Genomic DNA, 19,252 nt, shown 5'->3' on the forward strand with positions numbered 1-19,252 from the left:
GTAGCAGCCGTGTTAGTCTGTATTCACAAAAAGAAAAGGAGGACTTGTGGCACCTTAGAGGCTGACCAATTTATTTGAGCGTGAGCTTTCGGGAGCTACAGCTCACTTCTTCGGATATGGATGGAGAAGACAACTCTTTTTTGAGGTATGCGCTGAACTAACCCTGGAGCTGCAATGGCACCATCATGTGGACAAGCAGGTTGCCATTGCCATCTGGAGTCTGGCCACCCCCAAATAATACCAGTACATAGTAAACCAATTTGACCTAGGAAGGTCCATTGTTGGGGCCGTTGTCATGCAGGTGTGTGATGCCAAGGAAAACGTGCTGTGGCACCAGGTCCTAAAGCTTGGTCATATTCAGGAGATTTTTGATGGCTTTGCAAACATGGGTTCCCAAACTCTATTGGGGCAATTGATGGATCCTTTATGCATAATATTTGCCTCCCCTCCTTCCCCTCCACCCAAGTGCAGAATTTATAAACAGAGGGGATTTCTCTATGGTGCTCCAATGCCTGGTTGACCACCTGGTATCCAGACACAAATGCAGGTGGCTGGATCCATGGCGATAGGTCCTTTTTGACCTCAGGCCTGTTTATCTTATTGGAGAAAGGACTGCTTGCCCCTAGGAATACGATGGACATTGCTCCAGTTATCCTGGGAAACCCAGTTCATCCTCTGCTTCCCAGTTAATGAAGCCATTCACAGGCCACTTGGACAGAAGGAAGGAGCTGTTTAACTCTCACCTCAGTAGCTGCAGAATGGAAGTGGAGTGTGCATCTGACATTTGAAAGAGAGGGGGCGCTGTTTGTAGAGTAGGCTGGAAGCAGTAGAAAAAAGCATTCCAATGATTATAGCAGCATGTTGTATTTTGCACAATATTTGTGCGGGGAAGGGTGAAGGCCGTAGCGATGGGTGGGAGGCTGAGGTGCAGAGACTTGTGCAGAGGTCTGAGCAGCCAGCAAGGCTTCCCACAGAAAATGGAAACAGCCGGGGCAATATTGTCAGGGATGCCTATTTGCTCTTATCTTGAGTTCAGTCCTGATAATGTGCAGCTGTGCATCCAGCTGTCAACCTGTGGAGAGGAGGTTGGGGGAATGAACCGTGCAGTGAGCCGTGCAGTTTTGTTTATTGGTGGTGGCAGAAGGACATTGGGGCAATCCTTGTTTTACCTTATGTCTTGATTGGGATTTGGTTCATAGTTGACCAAGATGACCATGGAAGGTCAAACCCAGGAACCTTCTGCGTGGGATCCAGCACAAGGTGCTTATTTTTTAAGTCTTGTTTAGCCCAATCTGCTTTCCAAGACTCCTTCTGATGGTAGCCTGATTGCATGAGCCTAAAAAAATATTCCCAGAAAGGCTTGTGGGACTTAAAACGTTGCGGGTCGGGGTGCGAGGGGGTTGTTGTCAAGGTCTTAATGGATAGGAAGACATCCATCAGTTATCTCCCATGAGTGACCGATATTGCAACCACGTACCATATCTTTGGGGACCATCTTGTATTAAATGAATGAAAGTTCTAACTACCATCCTGGGCTAGGGCTAGTGTCTGCTCCCTGGGGAGTGTTACTGTAACTCCACTAGGAACTGCTGACAGGGGTGAGGGGCAGTGTTCCCTCTAATTTTTTACGTCCATGTGTGGAATGAATTTTGTTATGTGCACCACTATGAAGGTGATATGTGACACATCACCTTCATATTGGTGCACATAACAAAATTCATGTGGTGGGACCAAGGGGTTCGGAGTGTGGGAGGGGGCTCAAGGCTGGGACAGAGGGTTGGGGTGGGGGAAGTTGAGGGCTCTGGCTGCGGGTGCGGGCTCTGGGATGGGGCAGAAGTTTGGGGTGCAGGCTCTGATGTGGGGATGGGGATGAGAAGTTTGGGGGTACAGGCTGCCCCGGGGCTGCGGTGGGGCAAAAGAACTGCCCCCAGCCCTCTCTCACTGCAGCAGCTTGGGACAGGGGGAGGGGCTCCTCTTCCTGGCTGCAGCAGCTCTGGTGGTCCTGGGCCAGGCTGAGGGAGGGGCGCCTCTCCCCTGGCCGAGGCAGGTCTCTGCTAAGGGAGAGGTTCCCCTCCCCGCCCCAGCCATGCAGCTTAGAAGGAATTTAGGTGAGGGGTGATGCCTGCAAACCTTGGGATTGTAAACGGCTCCACAGAAGTACCAGCCCCTGGATGGTTTGCTCAGACTTGTTCAAACAGGTACCAGCAATTAAAGAGACAAAGAAAAGGCTTTTGGTGTGAAAAGGCCAGCTTGAATTGAACTCTGGTCTACATGAGAAAATTAGGTCAGTTTAACTACCTCACTCAGGGATGTGAAAAATCCACATACCTCTGAGTGAGGTCGTTAAGCCGACCTGGATCCTGATATAGCTTATGTCGTCAAAACTTATGTCACCCATGGGTGTGAATAACCCCCCCTACGAGTGACATAAATTACACTGGCATAAATGCTCATGTGCACAGTGCTATCTCAGTGGGAGAGCTTCTCCCACCAACATAGACTCTGCTCTTCACAGAGATGGTTTTACTATGAAGAGAGGTTGAAGGATGGGGCTGGAGCAGACAAACCCCAAGATCTGAGGAGAAACAGTTATGGAGGTCCCTAATGAGAGCTGTTTCAGTGGAGTGGAAACATTGGGAGCCAGATTACAATGGTCCAAGATGGAGCTGGAAAAAAGGAATTCAATCCATTAGTGGTAGACAGTCCATTTGTTGAGTTTAGAGATGGAGGAGAGGAGAGAGATGGGACAGTAGATGGAGAGGCATGCAGGGTTGAGGGCTGGTGTTTGATGATAGGAGAGACTGTGACAAGCTTGTATTGTGAGAGGAAGGAGCCAAAGGCCAGTGAGAGGTTGAGAAAAAGGGTGATGGAGGGGATTAGTACAGGGATAGTTGAGGTAAGAAGGTGGGAAGGGACAGGAATCATTGAAACAGGTGGTGGAGAGTAGTCATGGAGAGAAGGTGGGAGACTTCAAGGTCAATGACAGGGGAAAGAGGTGGTGGTTGGGAAGGGAGAGGGAAGAAGAGGAGGTATATTCTGGCAGATTTTGTTTCTCTGCGGAGAAGCTGGTAAGATCCTATGCAGAGAGGGAAGAGAGGTCACTGGGATGGTTTAAAAGGGGAGTTAAATGTTGCAATAAATGATGGAGATTGTTGGTAGGGAAGTCAATGAGGAAGGAGAACAAGCAGATGGCAGATCTAAAGGAGAAGAGACCAACCCTGTAGTGGAGGAAGTGGGCATGCTGATGGGACTCTCTTGATGTGTCCACCCGCCTGAGAACAGGAGCTGGGAGCAAGCCAGGGCTGTGGGCGGGTGGGATGGACTTTATGATAGGGAAAGTGGGGCATGGGAGTCAAAGATGGAGCAGATTGTGGAGTGGGAGGCGTGACCAACAAACTATAAAAGTGAGGAATGAGGGGCTGAGGGCAGCAGAAGTTATGGCCTACGGTGGACTGAATCCCAGTGTATCATTCCCGATTTTATTTGTTGATTAAAATTATTTGTGAAGTTCTCTCTCTCTCAGCAGCTCACAGAGAGTTCCTTCTGAGCTTTCAATAGTTGGACTCTGAAATGAATGCCAGCATGGAAAGATACTGAAGCCACATGGCCTTGTTTCTATTCTCTGATTGGATGGCTTATGAAACTAGCCAACATATAGCATGACTTTCAAACATTGCAATCAAACCTACAAATTCAGAGTCATTTAAACATTCACTTGTCATGAATATTCCTGTTAGTAAATCTCTGTGCTCAGTAGTTGATGGAAAGCTAACAGGACAGGGCCACAAACATGGTTGGATCGATAATACATTTCAAATACAAACGGAGGTGTGGATTATTTTCCCCATTCCCCATCCTCTTTACTCTAATAAGACCAAAACATCCATCCACTGATTCTCGCTCCCTGGAAGTGTTGCTGAAGCAAAGCCTGGCTCAAGCAGGACATCTCTTACAGTTATTAATATGGATTGAAGGAAAAGCCTCAGTCTCCCATTCCCAGACCATGGGTGTCTGTCTCTACTAGGGCTGGTCCAATTATTCATAGCCAAAATCTGAGTGATCAAGGGAGAAATGCCTTATACACTCTTGAGAACAGAAAGGTGGATGAACTGCACCCCTACTGAAAATGCATCAAACATAGTGGCATCAGCGTGTCATATTATTGTTTGATGCATAGTCAGTAGGGGGTTTTCCCCATTTCTTATTTTTATTTCCTCACCTTACTAATGTTGGAATCTTATTCTCCTATAGGTTAGTATATTAACGATCTCAACTTATCATCATATACGTCAATTCTTTGCCATGGCCTTTTTGTGGTTAGGTATCTGCAGATGTTACGTCAATTCATAACAATTATGTATGTCAATTCATTGCGATAACACTTTTGTGGTTAGACTCATGTTCCTGTGGTCAGAAATTCCCCTTAAGCCCTCTATTTTCAGTTCCCCAATACTTGGGGTTTCCGTTGGGCTGTTTATCTGTTCAAAGTTCATAGGCCTCAAGCCTTATGCTAAGTTGCTGAAGCTCATGTCTCACAGGATACGGGTCTGTAGGCTCCTTGCATTACTGATTAATATAATAAAGGCAAGCTAGCCCTATGGGCTACAGACCAGAACCAGCCCAGGGGCAGAGCTGGTCCCTCATTGGGACAGGAGCCACCCTCGGTCCCTGCTGCCCCAGTTCCCCGTCTGACCCCAGTGATGTGCTGACTGGGCTGTGGCAATGCAGCCAGGACCTCTGGAGTCAAAGAGAAGAAGTAAACAATCCAGATTAGGGAGCCGGAGAGTTGATTAGAGATTCAGCTGAGTAGGAGCCAGAGTCACCTCCTCAGGAAGCTCAGAAGTCGTTATCTCCCATGAGTGACCGATATTGCAACCGCCTGCTGTATCTTTGGGGACCATCTTGTATTAAATGAATGAATGTTCTAACTACCATCCTGGGCTAGGGCTTGTGTCTGCTCCTTGGGGAGGGTTACTGCAACTCCACCAGGAACGACTGATGGGGGTGAGGGGTGATCTCTGCAATCCCTGGGATTGTAAACAGCCTCACGGAAGTACCAGCCCCGGGGTGGTTTGCTCAGACTTGTTCAAACAGGTACCAGAGACCAAAGAGACAAAGGAAGGGCTTTTGGTGTAAAAAGTCCGGCTTGAATTGAACCCTGGTCTACATGAGAAAATAGGTCAGTTAACAACCTCACTCAGGGATGTGAAAAATCCACATACCTCTGAGTGATGTCGTTAAGCCGACCTAAACCCTGGTGTAGGCCATGTCTACACTACATCTTATGTCGGCAAAACTTACGTCGTTCAGGGGTGGGAATAAACCACCCGCCCTGAGCGACGTAAGTTACACCGGCATAAGTGCTCGAGTGCACAGCGCTATGTCGGCGGGGGAGCTTCTCCCACTGACATAGCTTCTGCCGCTCGCACAGGTAGTTTTATTATGCCGGTGGGAGAGCTCTCCGCCTTCAGCACAGAGTGTCTTCCCAGACGTGCTTCAGCGACACAGCTGCATCGGTACAGCTGTGCTGCTGGCATGCTATACATGTAGACACACCCCTAGACAGTGCGAGGCGGTTGGAAGAATTCTTCTGTCGACCAAGCTCCCGCCTCTCAGCGAGGTGGGCTACCTATGTTGGCGGGAGGGATTCTCCCATCAGTGTAGGTAGTGGCTACGCTGACGGGGTGCAGCCGTGTTGCAGCCACGCCGCCGTACCGTTTCAAGTGTAGACAAGCCCTGAGAGAGGGGCTTTCTGTTTGATTCAACAAAGGTACGTAATCTTTTACCCAAGGGGGACCTAAGCCTGTGGAAAGGATGGCAGGACTGAGGCCTGCCACTGTCCTCAGGGCTGATGGGCGATGTCTGGTACTTTTAATATGTGTTTAGCTTTTGGTGTCGTTCTATATGGTTTCTTTGTGTCTTTAAATAAATGTCCTGTGGTTTGAGCGAGCCGGTTGGTCACTGGCAAAACAGTGTCCTTGGGGAAACAAGCAACACATGCAGGCTGGACTTTGCCCAAAGAGAGGTGATGTCTAGAAACCTGAGAGGGCTCTTCTGGACCAGACCATGAAGGGAGGAGTCAAAGGTACAGTTACTCCAAAACTGTGACACCATGTTCTCCACTACAGTCTATGGCCAGGCTGGCTGCGTGTCTGAGGCTACGGAAGAGAAGCTGTGCTGACCGGCAGTGCGAGGGCTAACGCTGCAGGGCCCAGGACAGCTAGGTGTAACACTGACCCTCCCAGGAAGCTGCCGGCCTTACACAGACACCTGGTTGCCTCTTTGCTTCATAGAATCATAGAATATCAGGGTTGGAAGGGACCTCAGGAGGTCATCTAGTCCAACCACCTGCTCAAAGCAGGACCAATCCCCAATTTTTGCCCCAGATCCCTAAATGGCCCCCTCAAGGATTTAACTCACAACGCTGGGTTTAGCAGGCCAATGCTCAAACCACTGAGCTATCCCTCCGGCTCTTGCCTGCACTGCAACAGGCCAAGAGGCAGCCAAAGTTGGGTCAGTGGTATGGACAGATGGATAATCACCAGCAGGAGGGTGGGATCAGTGGTTTAGCGTTGGGGGGTGGATCAGAAATCAGAGGGGGAAAGGAGTCCAGGAGAGCTGGCTGTATTTTAAAGAATCCTTATTGAGGTTGCAGGAACAAACCATCCCGCTGTGTCGAAAGAATAGTAAATATGGCAGGCGACCAGCTTGGCTTAACAGTGAACTCCTTGCTGGTCTTAAATACAAAAAAGCAGCTTACAAGAAGTGGAAAATTGGACAAACGACCAGGGAGGAGTATAAAAATATTGCTCAGGCATGCAGGAATGAAATCAGGAAGGCCAAATGACACTTGTAGTTGCCGCTAGCAAGGGATGTTAAGAGTAACAAGAAGGATTTCCACAGGTATGTGAGCAACAAGAAGAAGGTCTTAGGAAAGTGCGGGCCCCTTACTGAATGGGGGAGGCAACCTAGTGACAGAGGATGTGGAAAAAGCTAACATACTCAATGCTTTTTTCAGCTCTGTCTTCACGAACAGGCCAGTCAGCCTCACCTCAGTCCCTGGAAAAATCATGGAGCACGTCCCCAAGGAATCAATTTTGAAACACTTAGAGGAGAGGAAAGTGATTAGGAACAATCAGCATGGATTCACCAAGGGCAAGTCATGTCTGACTAACCTAATTGCCTTCTATGATGAGAGGAAAAGCAGTGGACGTGTTATTCCTTGACTTTAGCAAAGCTTTTGATACAGTCTCCCACAGTATTCTTGCCAGCAAGTTCAAGAAGGATGGGCTGGATGAATGGGATATAAGGTGGACAGAAAGCTGGCTAAATAGTCGGGCTCAATGGGTAGTGATCAATGGCTCCATGTCTAGTTGGCAGCCGGTATCAAGTGGAGTGCCCCAAGGGTTGATCCTGGGGCCAGTTTTGTTCAATATCTTCATTAATGATCTGGAGGATGGTGTGGATTGCACCCTCAGCAAGTTGGCAGATGACACTAAACTGGGAGGAGAGGTAAATATTCTGGAGGGTAGGGGTAGGATACAGAGGGACCTAGACAAATTAGAGGATTGGGCCAAAAGAAATCTGATGAGGTTCAACAAGGACAAGTGCAGAGTCCTGCACTTAGGACGGAAGAATCCCATGCACTGCTACAGACTAGGGACTGAGTGGCTAGGCAGCAGTTCTGCAGAAAAGGATCTCGGGGTTACAGTGGACAAAAAGCTGGATATGAGTCAACAGTCTGCCCTTGTTGCCAAGAAGGCTAACGACATTTTGGGCTGTATAAGTAGGAGCACTGCCAGCAGATTGAGGGACGTGATCGTTCCCCTCTATTCGGCATTGGTGAGGCCTCATCTGGAGTACTGTGTCCAGTTTTGGGCCCCACACTACAAGAAGGATGTGGAGAAATTGGAAAGAGTCCAGTGAAGGGCAACAAAAATGATTAGGGGACTGGAACACATGAGTTATGAGGAGAGGCTGAGGGAACTGGGGATGTTTAGTCTGCAGAAGAGAAGAATGAGGGGGGGATTTGATAGCTGCTTTCAACTACCTGAAAGGGGGTTCCAAAGAGGATGGATCTAGACTGTTCTCAGTGGTAGCAGATGACAGAACAAGGAGTAATGGTCTCAAGTTGCAGTGGGGGAGGTTTAGGTTGGATATTAGGAAAAACTTTTTCACTACAAGAACAGCAGGACACTTGAACTGAAAGGCAGCAAATTTAAAAATGGATCAAAGCTAATTGGGCTTTGTGTAAAATAATATTAATTTTAAGTCCCGACCGCAAGGTACACATGAGGCCCAGAACCTAGCAGCATTCGAGAGGGATTAGACATTTATGTGGATAATGAGCACCGGTGTTGGCCCCTGACAGAGACCGGATACTGAGCTCCACGGGCCTCTGGGTCTGCTCTGCTAAGAAGACAATGCAGTGGGCTCCCTGTATAGAAACAAGGCTGAGCTCCTCTGTGATGGGTCCCTGAGGTGCAACCTGGACTGTGGGACAACTGAGCCCTCTGTCCCACCACTCTGGAGTGTCCCTCTCACTCTGTGATGCTGTGTCAAACCTCTAACAGGCATCCACAGGCAGGGACACACCCAGCTGAGTTACATGAATGATCTCCTAGCTTCTCATGAACCATCAATAGGGAGGCTCCAACCAATTCCCCCCAGCTCCCTAGTCATGCACCCCAGAACTGTACTGTCTTGCACTGGTCAGAAGCCTGCTCGGTGCAAGTTCATTACTCACTCTGTGTGTCCCTCAATGTGGAGAGGACACACACTAGCCTTTGTAAACTTAGATGAGATTTCCCAAGCACTTCAACCAAAACACACTGCTTTAGGTAAAATATAAAAAAAGGTTTATTGACTACAAAAGATTTTAAGTGATTATAAGTAGCAAGTGTAGAGATCAAAGTTGGTTACTTAAGAAATAAAAATAAATTCGCACTCTGAGTTCTACAAGCTAAATAGGATTTGAATCTAGCAGTGTCTCACCCTGACGGATGGTACAAACAGGTCACAGATCCCCAATACACAGGCTGGGACTCTTTTCTGGCCTGAGACCACCCTTCCCCAGTTCAACGTCTTTGTCCTCCAGATGTTCCTCCAGGTATTGAGTTGGGAGGAAGGGAGGAAAGGCCAAGTGATCTTGTCACTTCCCCTCTTTTATCGTTTCTTCCAGCTTGCTGGAAAGATCTTTTGCTATGACATTGGGAACAGACAGTCTTCATTCATCAAGCAGTCTCCATTGTATGCATGAGAAGTCTCCTTTGAGAAGTCTCCATTGTTTACAGTTTCTGGGGTAGTGGATTCTTTCCTTGATGGGTGTTGATGAATCGTTATCCACTGACTGGCTTCTCCATTGTTGTACCTGAAAGGCTGGTTGGGGTGTTCCCAACCTCACAATATATTTCAGTGACAGGCACATGGCAAAACTTCACATACCATGAGAACATATACAATCCAACAGGATATTAATGTTCAAGAGATCAAGACTTTTAAAATATCTCGCAAGGCATGCATTGTACAAAACTTATCATAATTATATAACAGTGGTGAATATGGGTATTTTTGGGTAACACCTTGAGGTACAGGGAGGCACGGCCAGGCCCAGGCTGATTCCTCACCAGTCCTTGTAACACTTCTTAATCTCCTTGCCAGGTCTTTCCGATTGATGGCTTCCAGCACTATTGTGGTCACCTCCATCACATAATCCATTGTGTAGTGTCCAATCAAGAGGTCAGTGACCTCTATAGACTTTGCATTCTCCAGTTTCCCTTTAGGTATGTGGTCATATCCCTCCTTCAGATCAATGTCGGTCAGTTTGCTCTTGAAGTTCTTCAACTCACTCTCTCCCAAGTCATCCAAGGTGTTTACCAGGAGATCTCTTGTTGTTTTCCCTGTGCTTGTGCCTATAACAAGAGAGACAAACCATACAGTCCAGCCATGCCCCCACCCAAGCCTGGGTACCCTCCCTTCCCCACCCCCACCCTTATGTAGAACAAACTTCTGTGCCTCTGCGCTCCCCTCACGTCTGTTTTGGATTAGAATCCACCCATGGTCGGGGAGGTTCTGCTGTCTAGGGCTGGGGAGTCTGGGGAGTTTGGGATTTTGTTTCAACGTCTGAGCAGGTTGGGGGCTGAGTGGGGAAAGGGGGTAGTTCTAGGGATTAGTCCCAGGGAGGACACAGACTCTTAGGTTCCCTTTCTAGCTCTGCCACTGTCTCAGTAATGCGTCTTTTCCTTCTACTTTCTGTGCTGCAAACAGGACAACTCCCCACACCCTGAAGGATTGACTAACCGGTGGGAGGATCAGACACTGATGCAGGATGTTCCACATCCCCTGGAAGAGGAAAAAGAATAAGTTAATCTAACCTCTAGCTGAATAATTGTCTGCTTATGCTGTCCTCTCACACCACAGCGGGCACTCATAGCCAATCAGATCTGAACCAGACACATGACGTTCTAATTAATCATCTCCAGAGATGCATCTCTATGGGTTTCCCAGAGACTAGAGGTTTTCCTCACCCATTTATGGAAAAAGAAAAGGAGTACTTGTGGCACCTTAGAGACTAACCAATTTATTTGAGCATGAGCTTTCGTGAGCTACAGCTCATTTCATCGGATGCATACCGTGGAAACTGCAGAAGACATTATATACACAGAGACCATGAAACAATACCTCCTCCCCCCCCACTCTCCTGCTGGTAATAGCGTATCTAAAAGTGATCACTTTCCTTACAATGTGTATGATAATCAAGTTGGGCCATTTCCAGCACAAATCCAGGTTTTCTCACCCTCCGCCCCCCACCACACAAACTCACTCTCCTGCTGGTAATAGCTTATCCAAAGTGACCACTCTCCCTACAATGTGCATGATAATCAAGTTGGGCCATTTCCAGCACAAATCCAGGTTTTCTCACCCCCCACCCCCATACACACACAAACTCACTCTCCTGCTGGTAACAGCTTATCTAAAGTGATCACTCTCCTTACAATGTGTATGATAATCAAGGTGGGCCATTTCCAGCATAAATCCAAGTTTAACCAGAACGTCTGGAGGGGTAGGGGGTAGGAAAAAACAGTTTCCACAGTATGCATCCGATGAAGTGAGCTGTAGCTCACGAAAGCTCATGCTCAAATAAATTGGTCAGCCTCTAAGGTGCCACAAGTCCTCCTTTTCTTTTTGCGAATACAGACTAACACGGCTGTTACTCTGAAACCATTTATGGAAAAAATCCCCAAAATCCCCATGTGATTGGCTACTCTTCCCCAAGTCCCCACCTCCTGGGGAAAGCAGCTAATCCAAGTAGCTACACATGTTGAGGGACAGCCCAGCCCCGCAATCAGTGTCTCCTTCCTGGGTGGACAAAGGGCTGAGATTGCTATTAAAATGCTTCAGCTCTTTGCAGAGACAGCTGGGGAATAGCTCTGCAGCTGCCCCTCCTCTTTGTGGCTTCTCCCGTTTCCCCATCTCTTTGACCATTCCTCTCTCACCGATATCTCCACTGCCTTGTGCTACCTCAACTCCCTGAATCCCCCCTGCCCTAGGAGAGGACTCTGTCTCAAAAGCCCAGTGAGGATAAGCTGTCAAGGAGGAAAGGAGAATTGACAATTTCAGGAATAGCAGGGAGGTTGAAGGATGAGGCTGGAGCAGAGAGACCCCAAGATCTGAGGAGAAAGGGGCTATGAAAGATCCTAATGAGAGCTATTTCAGTGGAGTGGAAACATTGGGAGCCAGAGAATAACAGTCCAAGATGGAGCTTGAAAAGAGGAATTCGATCCATTAGTTGTTGACAGTCCATTTGGTGAGTTTAAAGATGGAGGAGAGGAGAGAGATGGGGCAGTAGTTGGAGAGGCAGGTAGGGTCGAGGGCTGGTGTTTGATGATAGGAGAGACCGTGAAAAGCTTGTATTGTGAGGGGAAGGAGCCAGAGGCCAGTGAGAGGTTGAGAAAAGGGGAAATGGAGGGGGTTTAGTATAGGGACAGTTGAGGTAAGAAGGTGGGAAGGGACAGGGTCATTGGAGCAAGTGAAGGAGAGTTAGTCATGGAGAGAAGGTGGGAGACTTCAAGGCCAATGACAGGGGAAGGAGGTGGTGGTTGGGCAGGGAGAGGGAAGAAGAAGAGGTATATTTTGGCCAAGTTTGTTTCTCTGTGGAGACGCTGGTGAGATCCTGTGCAGAGAGGGAAGAGAGGTCACTGGGTGAGTTTAATGAGGGAGTTAAATGTTGCAAATAAATGATGGAGATTGTTGGTAGGGGATGAGGAAGGAAGGTGTCGTTCTTTGAACTAGGAGATGGCAGATCTAAAGGAGGAGAGACCAACCCTTTAGTGGAGGAAGTTGGCATGCTCATGGCACTCTCTCGAGGTGTCCACCCACATGAGACCAGGGCTATGGGTTGGTGGGATGAAATTTACAATGGGGAAAGTGGGGCATGGGAGTCAAAGGTGGAGCAGATTGTGGAGCTGGAGGAGTGACCAACAAAGTGAGGAAAGAGGGGCTGGGGGCATGAAAAGTTATGGACAATGATGGACTGGAGCCTACTGTATCGTTCCTGAGTTTATTTATTGATTAAAATTATTTGTGAAGTTCTCTCTCTCTCAGCAGCTCACAGAGAGTTCCTCCTGAGTGTTCAATATTTGGACTCTGAAATGAATGCCAGTATGGAAAGATACTGAAGCCACATGGCCTTGTTTCTATGCTCTGATTGGATGGCTTATGAAACTAGCCAACATATAGCATGACTTTCAAACATTGCAATCAAACCTACAATTCAGAGTCATCTAAACATTCATTTGTCATGAATATTCCTGTTAGTAAAGCTCTGTGCTCAGTAGTCGATGGAAAGCTAACAGGACAGGGCCACAAACATGGCTGGATCGATAACACATTTCAAATACAAATGGAAGTGTGGATTATTTTCCCCATTGTTCTCTTTGCTCTAATAAGACCAAAACATCCATCCACTGATTCTCGCTCCCTGGAAGTGTTGCTGAAGCAAAGCCTGGCTCAAGCAGGACATCTCTTACAGTTATTAATATGGATTGAAGGAAAAGCCTCAGTCTCCCATTCCCACACCACATGTGTCTGTTGCTACTGGGGCTGGTCCAATTGTTCATAGCCAAAATCTGAGTGACCAAGCAAGAAATGCCTTATACACTCTTGAGAACAGAGAGGTGGCTAAACTGCCCCCCTCTAGAATATCAAGACATTGAAATTTGTACTTTTTTTTTTTACACTCACTCCAGATTAGTGCAAATGTTAAGGCAGGATTAGGGTTGTCCAGTGCTGTCTGTTGCCCATCCAGAAACCGGCTAAACTTTAACCTCTGAAAACCAGGAAATACATGTATAGAGAGCCTCCCACACCACAGGGGGTATGGTCAACTGCGTTACATTATTGTCCACAGCAAACCTGTGACTGCTGGTTGAGTGCACACATCACAGGACACGGCTATTAACCAGGAGCACTGAGGAGCATTGAACCATGGAACAAAGCAGCATCCCATTGAGCTTACCTGCTCTCAGAAAGGCAGTCCAGAGAGGTTCACTTTCTCTTTCACCTGTGAAGTATTTTTGCTTTGTTAATCTGATCTGCATTCCCTCTTCCATGTCCCTGGTGTAGGTCTGCCGGTTCTCAGGCCCTATGTAGGTAAAGTTCAGATCCTAATACAAAGGCGAGATGATGCGTTAGAGGTAAAATTGCTGAAGACCGAGGAGGACGAAGCAGTGAGATTTATAAATAGCCCAAGTGTGTGAGGCGAGGGAGAGGGAGGAATCCAAAATAACTGCAGCTTGTGGGCCGGAATGATGGGGGATGGGAGGAGTCCAACACTCCTGCCATGGACCTTTGGGGGTGATCCAGGGTGCAGTGTGTGAGAAAGAGAGCCCAGCCACACAGCTGGTGTCACTCAGCAGGATCCAGGTTTCTAGGGGTGCTGGGAGATGAAGGGAGTGGGCGATGAAGAGGCTGTGATATTTTTAGAGAAGGAGCAGATGTTCCAGAGAGAGCAGGGGAAAGGGAAAGACACGGAGGAAGGGTGGGTTCAGGGACCAGGCTGGAGCATCTGGATCATGAGGGACAGGTGGGTGGGGGCAAGGGGATGAAGTGAAGAGCGAGCATTGGGGAAGCTGTCACGAGGTTCAAGGGGAAGAAGGCAAAAGTGCAGACAGAAGTGGGATGTGACAGGTGGGGGAATGGGGAGAACAGGCAGAAGGCCTGGTGGAAAGAGTGACGGGCAGGATGGAGGGAGAAACAGAGATGCTGGGATGGGGGCTCAAACTCATCAGCAGAGCAGCAGCTTTATTGATCAAGCTGTAATGAATTAATCATACCAGGCTTACATGTACTGCCTATGGTGCTTCTCCCCCTAGGAGGAGCCAAAACTGCTTTGCAAATTAAACAGACACTCGGGGGAGGTGGCTATTACCTGACCCATCTTGTCTCTCTACTATCCTGGGACTGACACAGCTGCAACTATTGCATAATGCCAGTTAAAGGCAGGGATCACTTCACCCACCACAGAAATGCAGCCACCTCTGGGTCGGCGTACAGCAGCTGCCTAACAGATTCACAGCAATGCTCTCGCAGCATTTTTTTATTTGTTTTTGGCAACTTTCCCTCTAACATTCAGGATCTCACCCCCAAATCACCCCCAGACTGGCTTCCTGCCAGGTGCTCAACTTGTGGCTACCTTTGAAGGCCATTTGCAACTGGCAGCTAGTGCAGGCAGCTCATAGACTTAAACTTAATGGGGCTTCTCTCAAGGACCACACTACATCCATGGATTTATCATGGCATCCGATACACTGGGCACACCAGGACGAGTTCCAAAGTGCAGGGACCTATGGGTCTGGGGAGGCTTGTCCAAAGAAATTGACTGGCACATCTCGTATTCTTCAACTGTCTGTGAAAGGTCTAGCACAGTCATTTTTGGGAGATCCAGTGAAACACACACACACACACACACACACACACACAAACACACACGTTATTTCTTTCCTCCTTGCTTCTATTCAGCGGGTTTAGGGAATGCTGCGAATTCCAGTTAGAACAGGGTGAATTTCGACTGAACCATTTTTCGGTGAAAAATGCCGATGCAGCAACACTGAAATGTTTCGTGAATTCATGTACATTTTTTTGTTACACAAAGAGGCTCAGTTATCACACACCAGCTGCCTGCCCGGCATGGAGATAGCCCTTATGTCTTGCCCTGCTGGGGTTGCTGACTCTGACTCCCTGTATTGCATATTGCTATCGCCTCTTATTTACCTTTTCTACTGAACGGTTCTTGGGGATCCGGTAGAGGTGGAGGGGTCTGACTGTGGCCCTGAATGCCCAATACAGCATCACCAGTGAGTACATTGGAATAAACATAAATGTAGAAGAGATCAAAATAAGTCCAGTCGGGGAGAAGCTGGGATTCTCCAGCACAGCTTGGAATGGCCTCACCCGCATTGGCTTCTCCGGGGTCATGCCCCCACCAACAACGTGGACAGTTTGCATCTGGGAGGCATCATTCTTTTCCTCTGAAAATGGAGAAAAACGTTACGTTACAGTTGAGGTTGCCAAGTGCATTTCAAAGGAGGGTGCTACCATTGAACACAGCAGTAACAAACACTGAAAATGATGGAAGCCCCAAGCTAAGGTGATTGAAGAATCTGAAACCAACCTGAACATCCCTTGCACTGGCAAAGAGCGCGGGACAGAAACATTCTCGGTGACCAGCCCACACTCATCCTTAACTCTGCTCCCATAGTGCTATCAACCCAGTGTTTCCTGGAGTGTGGAGCGTGTCCTGCTGAGGATGGCAGGATAAAGAACTAGTACAATGGAGGTGAAGGTGCAGACTGACCTCCAAATTGTTTTTCAGAGTCACAGCTTCCATTTTTTCAAAGCTAGTCTCTAGCTGTTATGGTTATAAAGGAAATGTTCACGATGTACATGACAGAATACAGCCCTGTATTCACACCCTACACACTACTGTAATAATCTTGGTACAAAGTATGCCTTATACAAACATATAATTTGCTGGTCAGTATTGTCCTGGTACAGTACATGTGGCAATGATGGGGGCCTCGGGGAAGGGGCGGAGCAGGGAGGGGAAGAGGCAAGGCCACCACAGCCCATGAGTCCAGCGGCGGGTCCACGGTGAAAGTGAGGGTGGGGGAGAGTGAGTGACGGAGGGAGGGAGGATGGAGTGAGTGGGGGTGGGGCCTCAGGGAAGGGGCGAGGATGTTTGGTTTTGTGCAATTAGAAAGTTGGCAACCCTAGTGTCTGGTCCCAGGACTGACTTGAGCCTTCATCCCTGGCTGAGCCTGCCCTGTGTTCCCTGGGCATGGGGGCTGCTGCACCTGCTGGGAGACAACAGGGAGCTTACTCAGAAAGGGACCGGAGCAGTCTCTGCCCCTTCTGGGATCCCTCCTGTCAGGGTTCCCTCCCCACTCTGAACTCTGGGGTAGAGATGTGGGGACCCGCATGAAAGACCACCTAAGCTTATATTCCACCAGCTTAGGTTAAAAACTTCCCCAAGGCACAAATTCTTCCTGGTCCTTGGACGGTATCGCTGCCATCACCAAATGAGTTAGACAAAGATTCAGGAAAAGGACCACTTGGAGTTCCTGTTTCCCCAAAATATCCCCCCAAGCCCCTTCACCCCCTTTCCTGGGGATGCTTGAGAATAATATACCAACCAAATAGGTAAACAAGGTGAGCACAAGCAGATCTCTGGGTTTTTAGGACACTAAAAACCCAATTAGATTCTTAAAAACAGAACTTTATTATAAAGAAAAAAGTAAAAGAAGCACCTCTGTAAAATCAGGATGGAAGGTAATTTTACAGAGTAATAAGATTTAAAATACAGAGGATTCCCCTCTAGGCAAAACTTTAAAGTTACAAAAAAACAGGAATAAACCTCCCTCTTAGCATAGGGAAAATTCACAAGCTAAAACAAAAGATAGTCTAAAACATTTCCTTGCTATTACTTACTCTTTCTGTAATTTTAGATGTATCATTTCAGTAGGAGCTGGATTATTTGCTTGGTCTCTCTTTGTCTCAGAGAGAACAACAAAGAAAACACAAACAAGAAACCTCCCCCCACAGATTTTAAAGGATCTTCTTCCCTTATTGGTCCTTTTGGTCAGATACCAACCAGGTTATTTGAGCTTCTTAACCCCTTACATGTAAAGGAGGGATTTTATGCTACCCTTAGCTGTATGTTTATGACACCTCCTGAAATCCCCCCACTCCAGCAGCCTGCGCTCCCCACGCCTCCTGCCTCCCCCATCGACGGGATCCCCCACATGGACAGGCTTTGGGAGGTATCAGGAGAAGGTTTGGGGTGAGCCATAGCTGAGGCAGTGGATGTTGCAACGAGGAATTGGTGAGTGGGGAAGAGACAGAAACAAACCCTCTCCCATAAGAGGGAGAATGTTTGCTTCCTTGTTGGATTAGTGGAGCAAGAAATAACGTTCCTTGGATGTCGGACTCCTTCCTCAGAGTGTGAGTAGCCCCACATCTATCTCGCCCCACACACAGGCCTTCTTCTCTCCCTCATCCTCCCTTTCCAACACCCCTTTTCTCTTTCCCTCTTTCTCAGTATGAATAGATCTGTCCTGTGTCTCTCTCCTCCGCCCCGTCCCCCCAGATGTTAGGTCTGTCTCTGGTGCATGCCTCTCTCTGATACAGAATTTGCTTGTGTAGCACATGTGGGAAATTGCTGTAATATTTAAAAAAAAAGGCGTGACTCTGTTTCCCCACTCAGGATGCAGTGATTCCCCACTGGGTGTGAAGGGGTTAATTTCCCATTTGGGAAAGGAGAAGTAAGAGAAAGAAGTAGTAAGAGATGGGGGTTGGGCTGGGAGAAGCAAACTGTCAAGTACTGGTCCTTGGTGGTATAATGGAAGACCCTAACTCCCTTTGAGGAGCTCAGCTGGGGAACTAGGTGTCTAAACCCCTGTGGATACATGACACCCAGAGACAGTCTTGCTTGGGAAGGAACTGCATAATTCTGCCCTTCACACTATGATTTCTCTGCTCGGCAGGCCGGTAACCAGGCAGTTCCTGTGCAAGGAGACCCAAAGACAAGATCCCCCTTAGGGAGCGGACAATCGCCTCTTGAGAGCTCCCCACTTACCTGTCCTTGCCGCCTGGAGTAGTTTGTCTGCCAGGTCCTTCTTGTCCCTGGCCCTCAGGACCTTCATGGCCACTCGCATCGCCTCTTTCTCCATGTAGTACTCAATCAGCCATGGAGTGATTTCTCTGTGTCTTTGTTCGCTGCCTCTTTTTGCTCTGAGACAATGGAGGAGGAAGGAAAAGCATGTCAAAAGGGAAAATAAAACAAACTCTAGCCACCGGCGCCTCTTATACAGCTGAGGCCCGCCCTCTTCCTTTCTGCAACACTGGGCTGGGCTCAGTTAGAAGATAAACATTTTTGCTCCGGCTCTGGCTCCTGATTCTTGTGTTCCTTTTGTGGGGTCAGGGGTTTTGCTGCTATGGGGGGTAGCAGGGGGCTTAGATTCATTCCTGTTGCCCTGTGTTATTCAAACACTCATGGGCATGGAGATTGGGAGGGTGTTAAGGAAAACTTAGCACATGTGACTCCATTTTGGTTTGGGGCCCACCATTGTCTAAAAGCAAGCACATCATGCACCAGGAGGAGTGTTTCTTAGACACTGCATCCCTGTGAAAATCCTCCTCCTTGTCTCCAGCCTGCCTTGACTCCCAGTATCTGTTCTTTGTCTGTCTCTAACTCCCTATCTCCTGACCTTTGATGTGAGGCCTCCCATCCTGATCATAAAAGTTACTGATGCATGTCTTTAGGACCATGCTGTGTAATTAACATACTAGTTTAGCACGAGGAATGCACCAAGCAGAGATAGGTGGTAGATAAGAAAAGGGTTTGTTTATTGGCTAAGGTTTCCAATGCACGAGGGCAACATGCTTTGCTAAGAGGTATATAACCTTTGTATAATCTGTATTTGGGGTCCCCTCCTGGCTAGCAGGGGGGCACCACGCTCGAGCGTAATAAACTTAGTGTCTTTTGGGAACTCTGCAGTTGTGGACTTTGTTTATGTGCCTCAGCCTAGATTCGAACTGTGCGTGACCTACCAGGTGTAATTTGTAGCATTTGTGTGCGTGTCCTACCAGGTGTAATTCGTAACAAGGGCAAAGAGCATCTGTGCCCTGGCTGGGAAGGTGAGAGCAGATGGGGCAGCAGAGGGAGAGGAGGCTGCCAGGAGGGGTGGCAAGAGTG

General features: G+C 48.1%; 1 protein-coding gene across 1 annotated transcript; it reads right to left on the reverse strand.

Moving 5' to 3' along the window:
* Nucleotides 1–8,862: 8,862 nt before the first annotated feature.
* LOC144266953 (uncharacterized) lies at nt 8,863–18,311 on the reverse strand. Its single transcript, XM_077820549.1, has 5 exons — nt 18,134–18,311; nt 15,271–15,527; nt 13,517–13,664; nt 10,300–10,341; nt 8,863–9,911 (listed from the first exon to the last, which is right to left on the reverse strand). The coding sequence occupies exons 1-5, from the start codon at nt 18,225–18,227 to the stop codon at nt 9,481–9,483; spliced, it is 972 nt and encodes a 323-aa protein (XP_077676675.1). The 5' UTR covers nt 18,228–18,311; the 3' UTR covers nt 8,863–9,480.
* Nucleotides 18,312–19,252: the final 941 nt, after the last annotated feature.

Source organism: Eretmochelys imbricata, chromosome 6 (assembly GCF_965152235.1).
Source record: "Eretmochelys imbricata isolate rEreImb1 chromosome 6, rEreImb1.hap1, whole genome shotgun sequence".
NCBI lineage: Eukaryota > Metazoa > Chordata > Testudines > Cheloniidae > Eretmochelys > Eretmochelys imbricata.

Excerpts from the sequence above, each read along its gene's own strand:
- LOC144266953 (XM_077820549.1), bottom strand. The coding sequence starts at position 18,227 with ATGGAGAAAGAGGCGATGCGAGTGGCCATGAAGGTCCTGAGGGCCAGG. Across the intron at positions 15,528-18,133 it reads ACTCCAGGCGGCAAGGACAG|AGGAAAAGAATGATGCCTCC; the intron begins GTAAGTGGGGAG and ends CTCCATTTTCAG. Across the intron at positions 9,912-10,299 it reads AGTGTCTGATCCTCCCACCG|GCACAAGCACAGGGAAAACA; the intron begins GTTAGTCAATCC and ends CTCTTGTTATAG.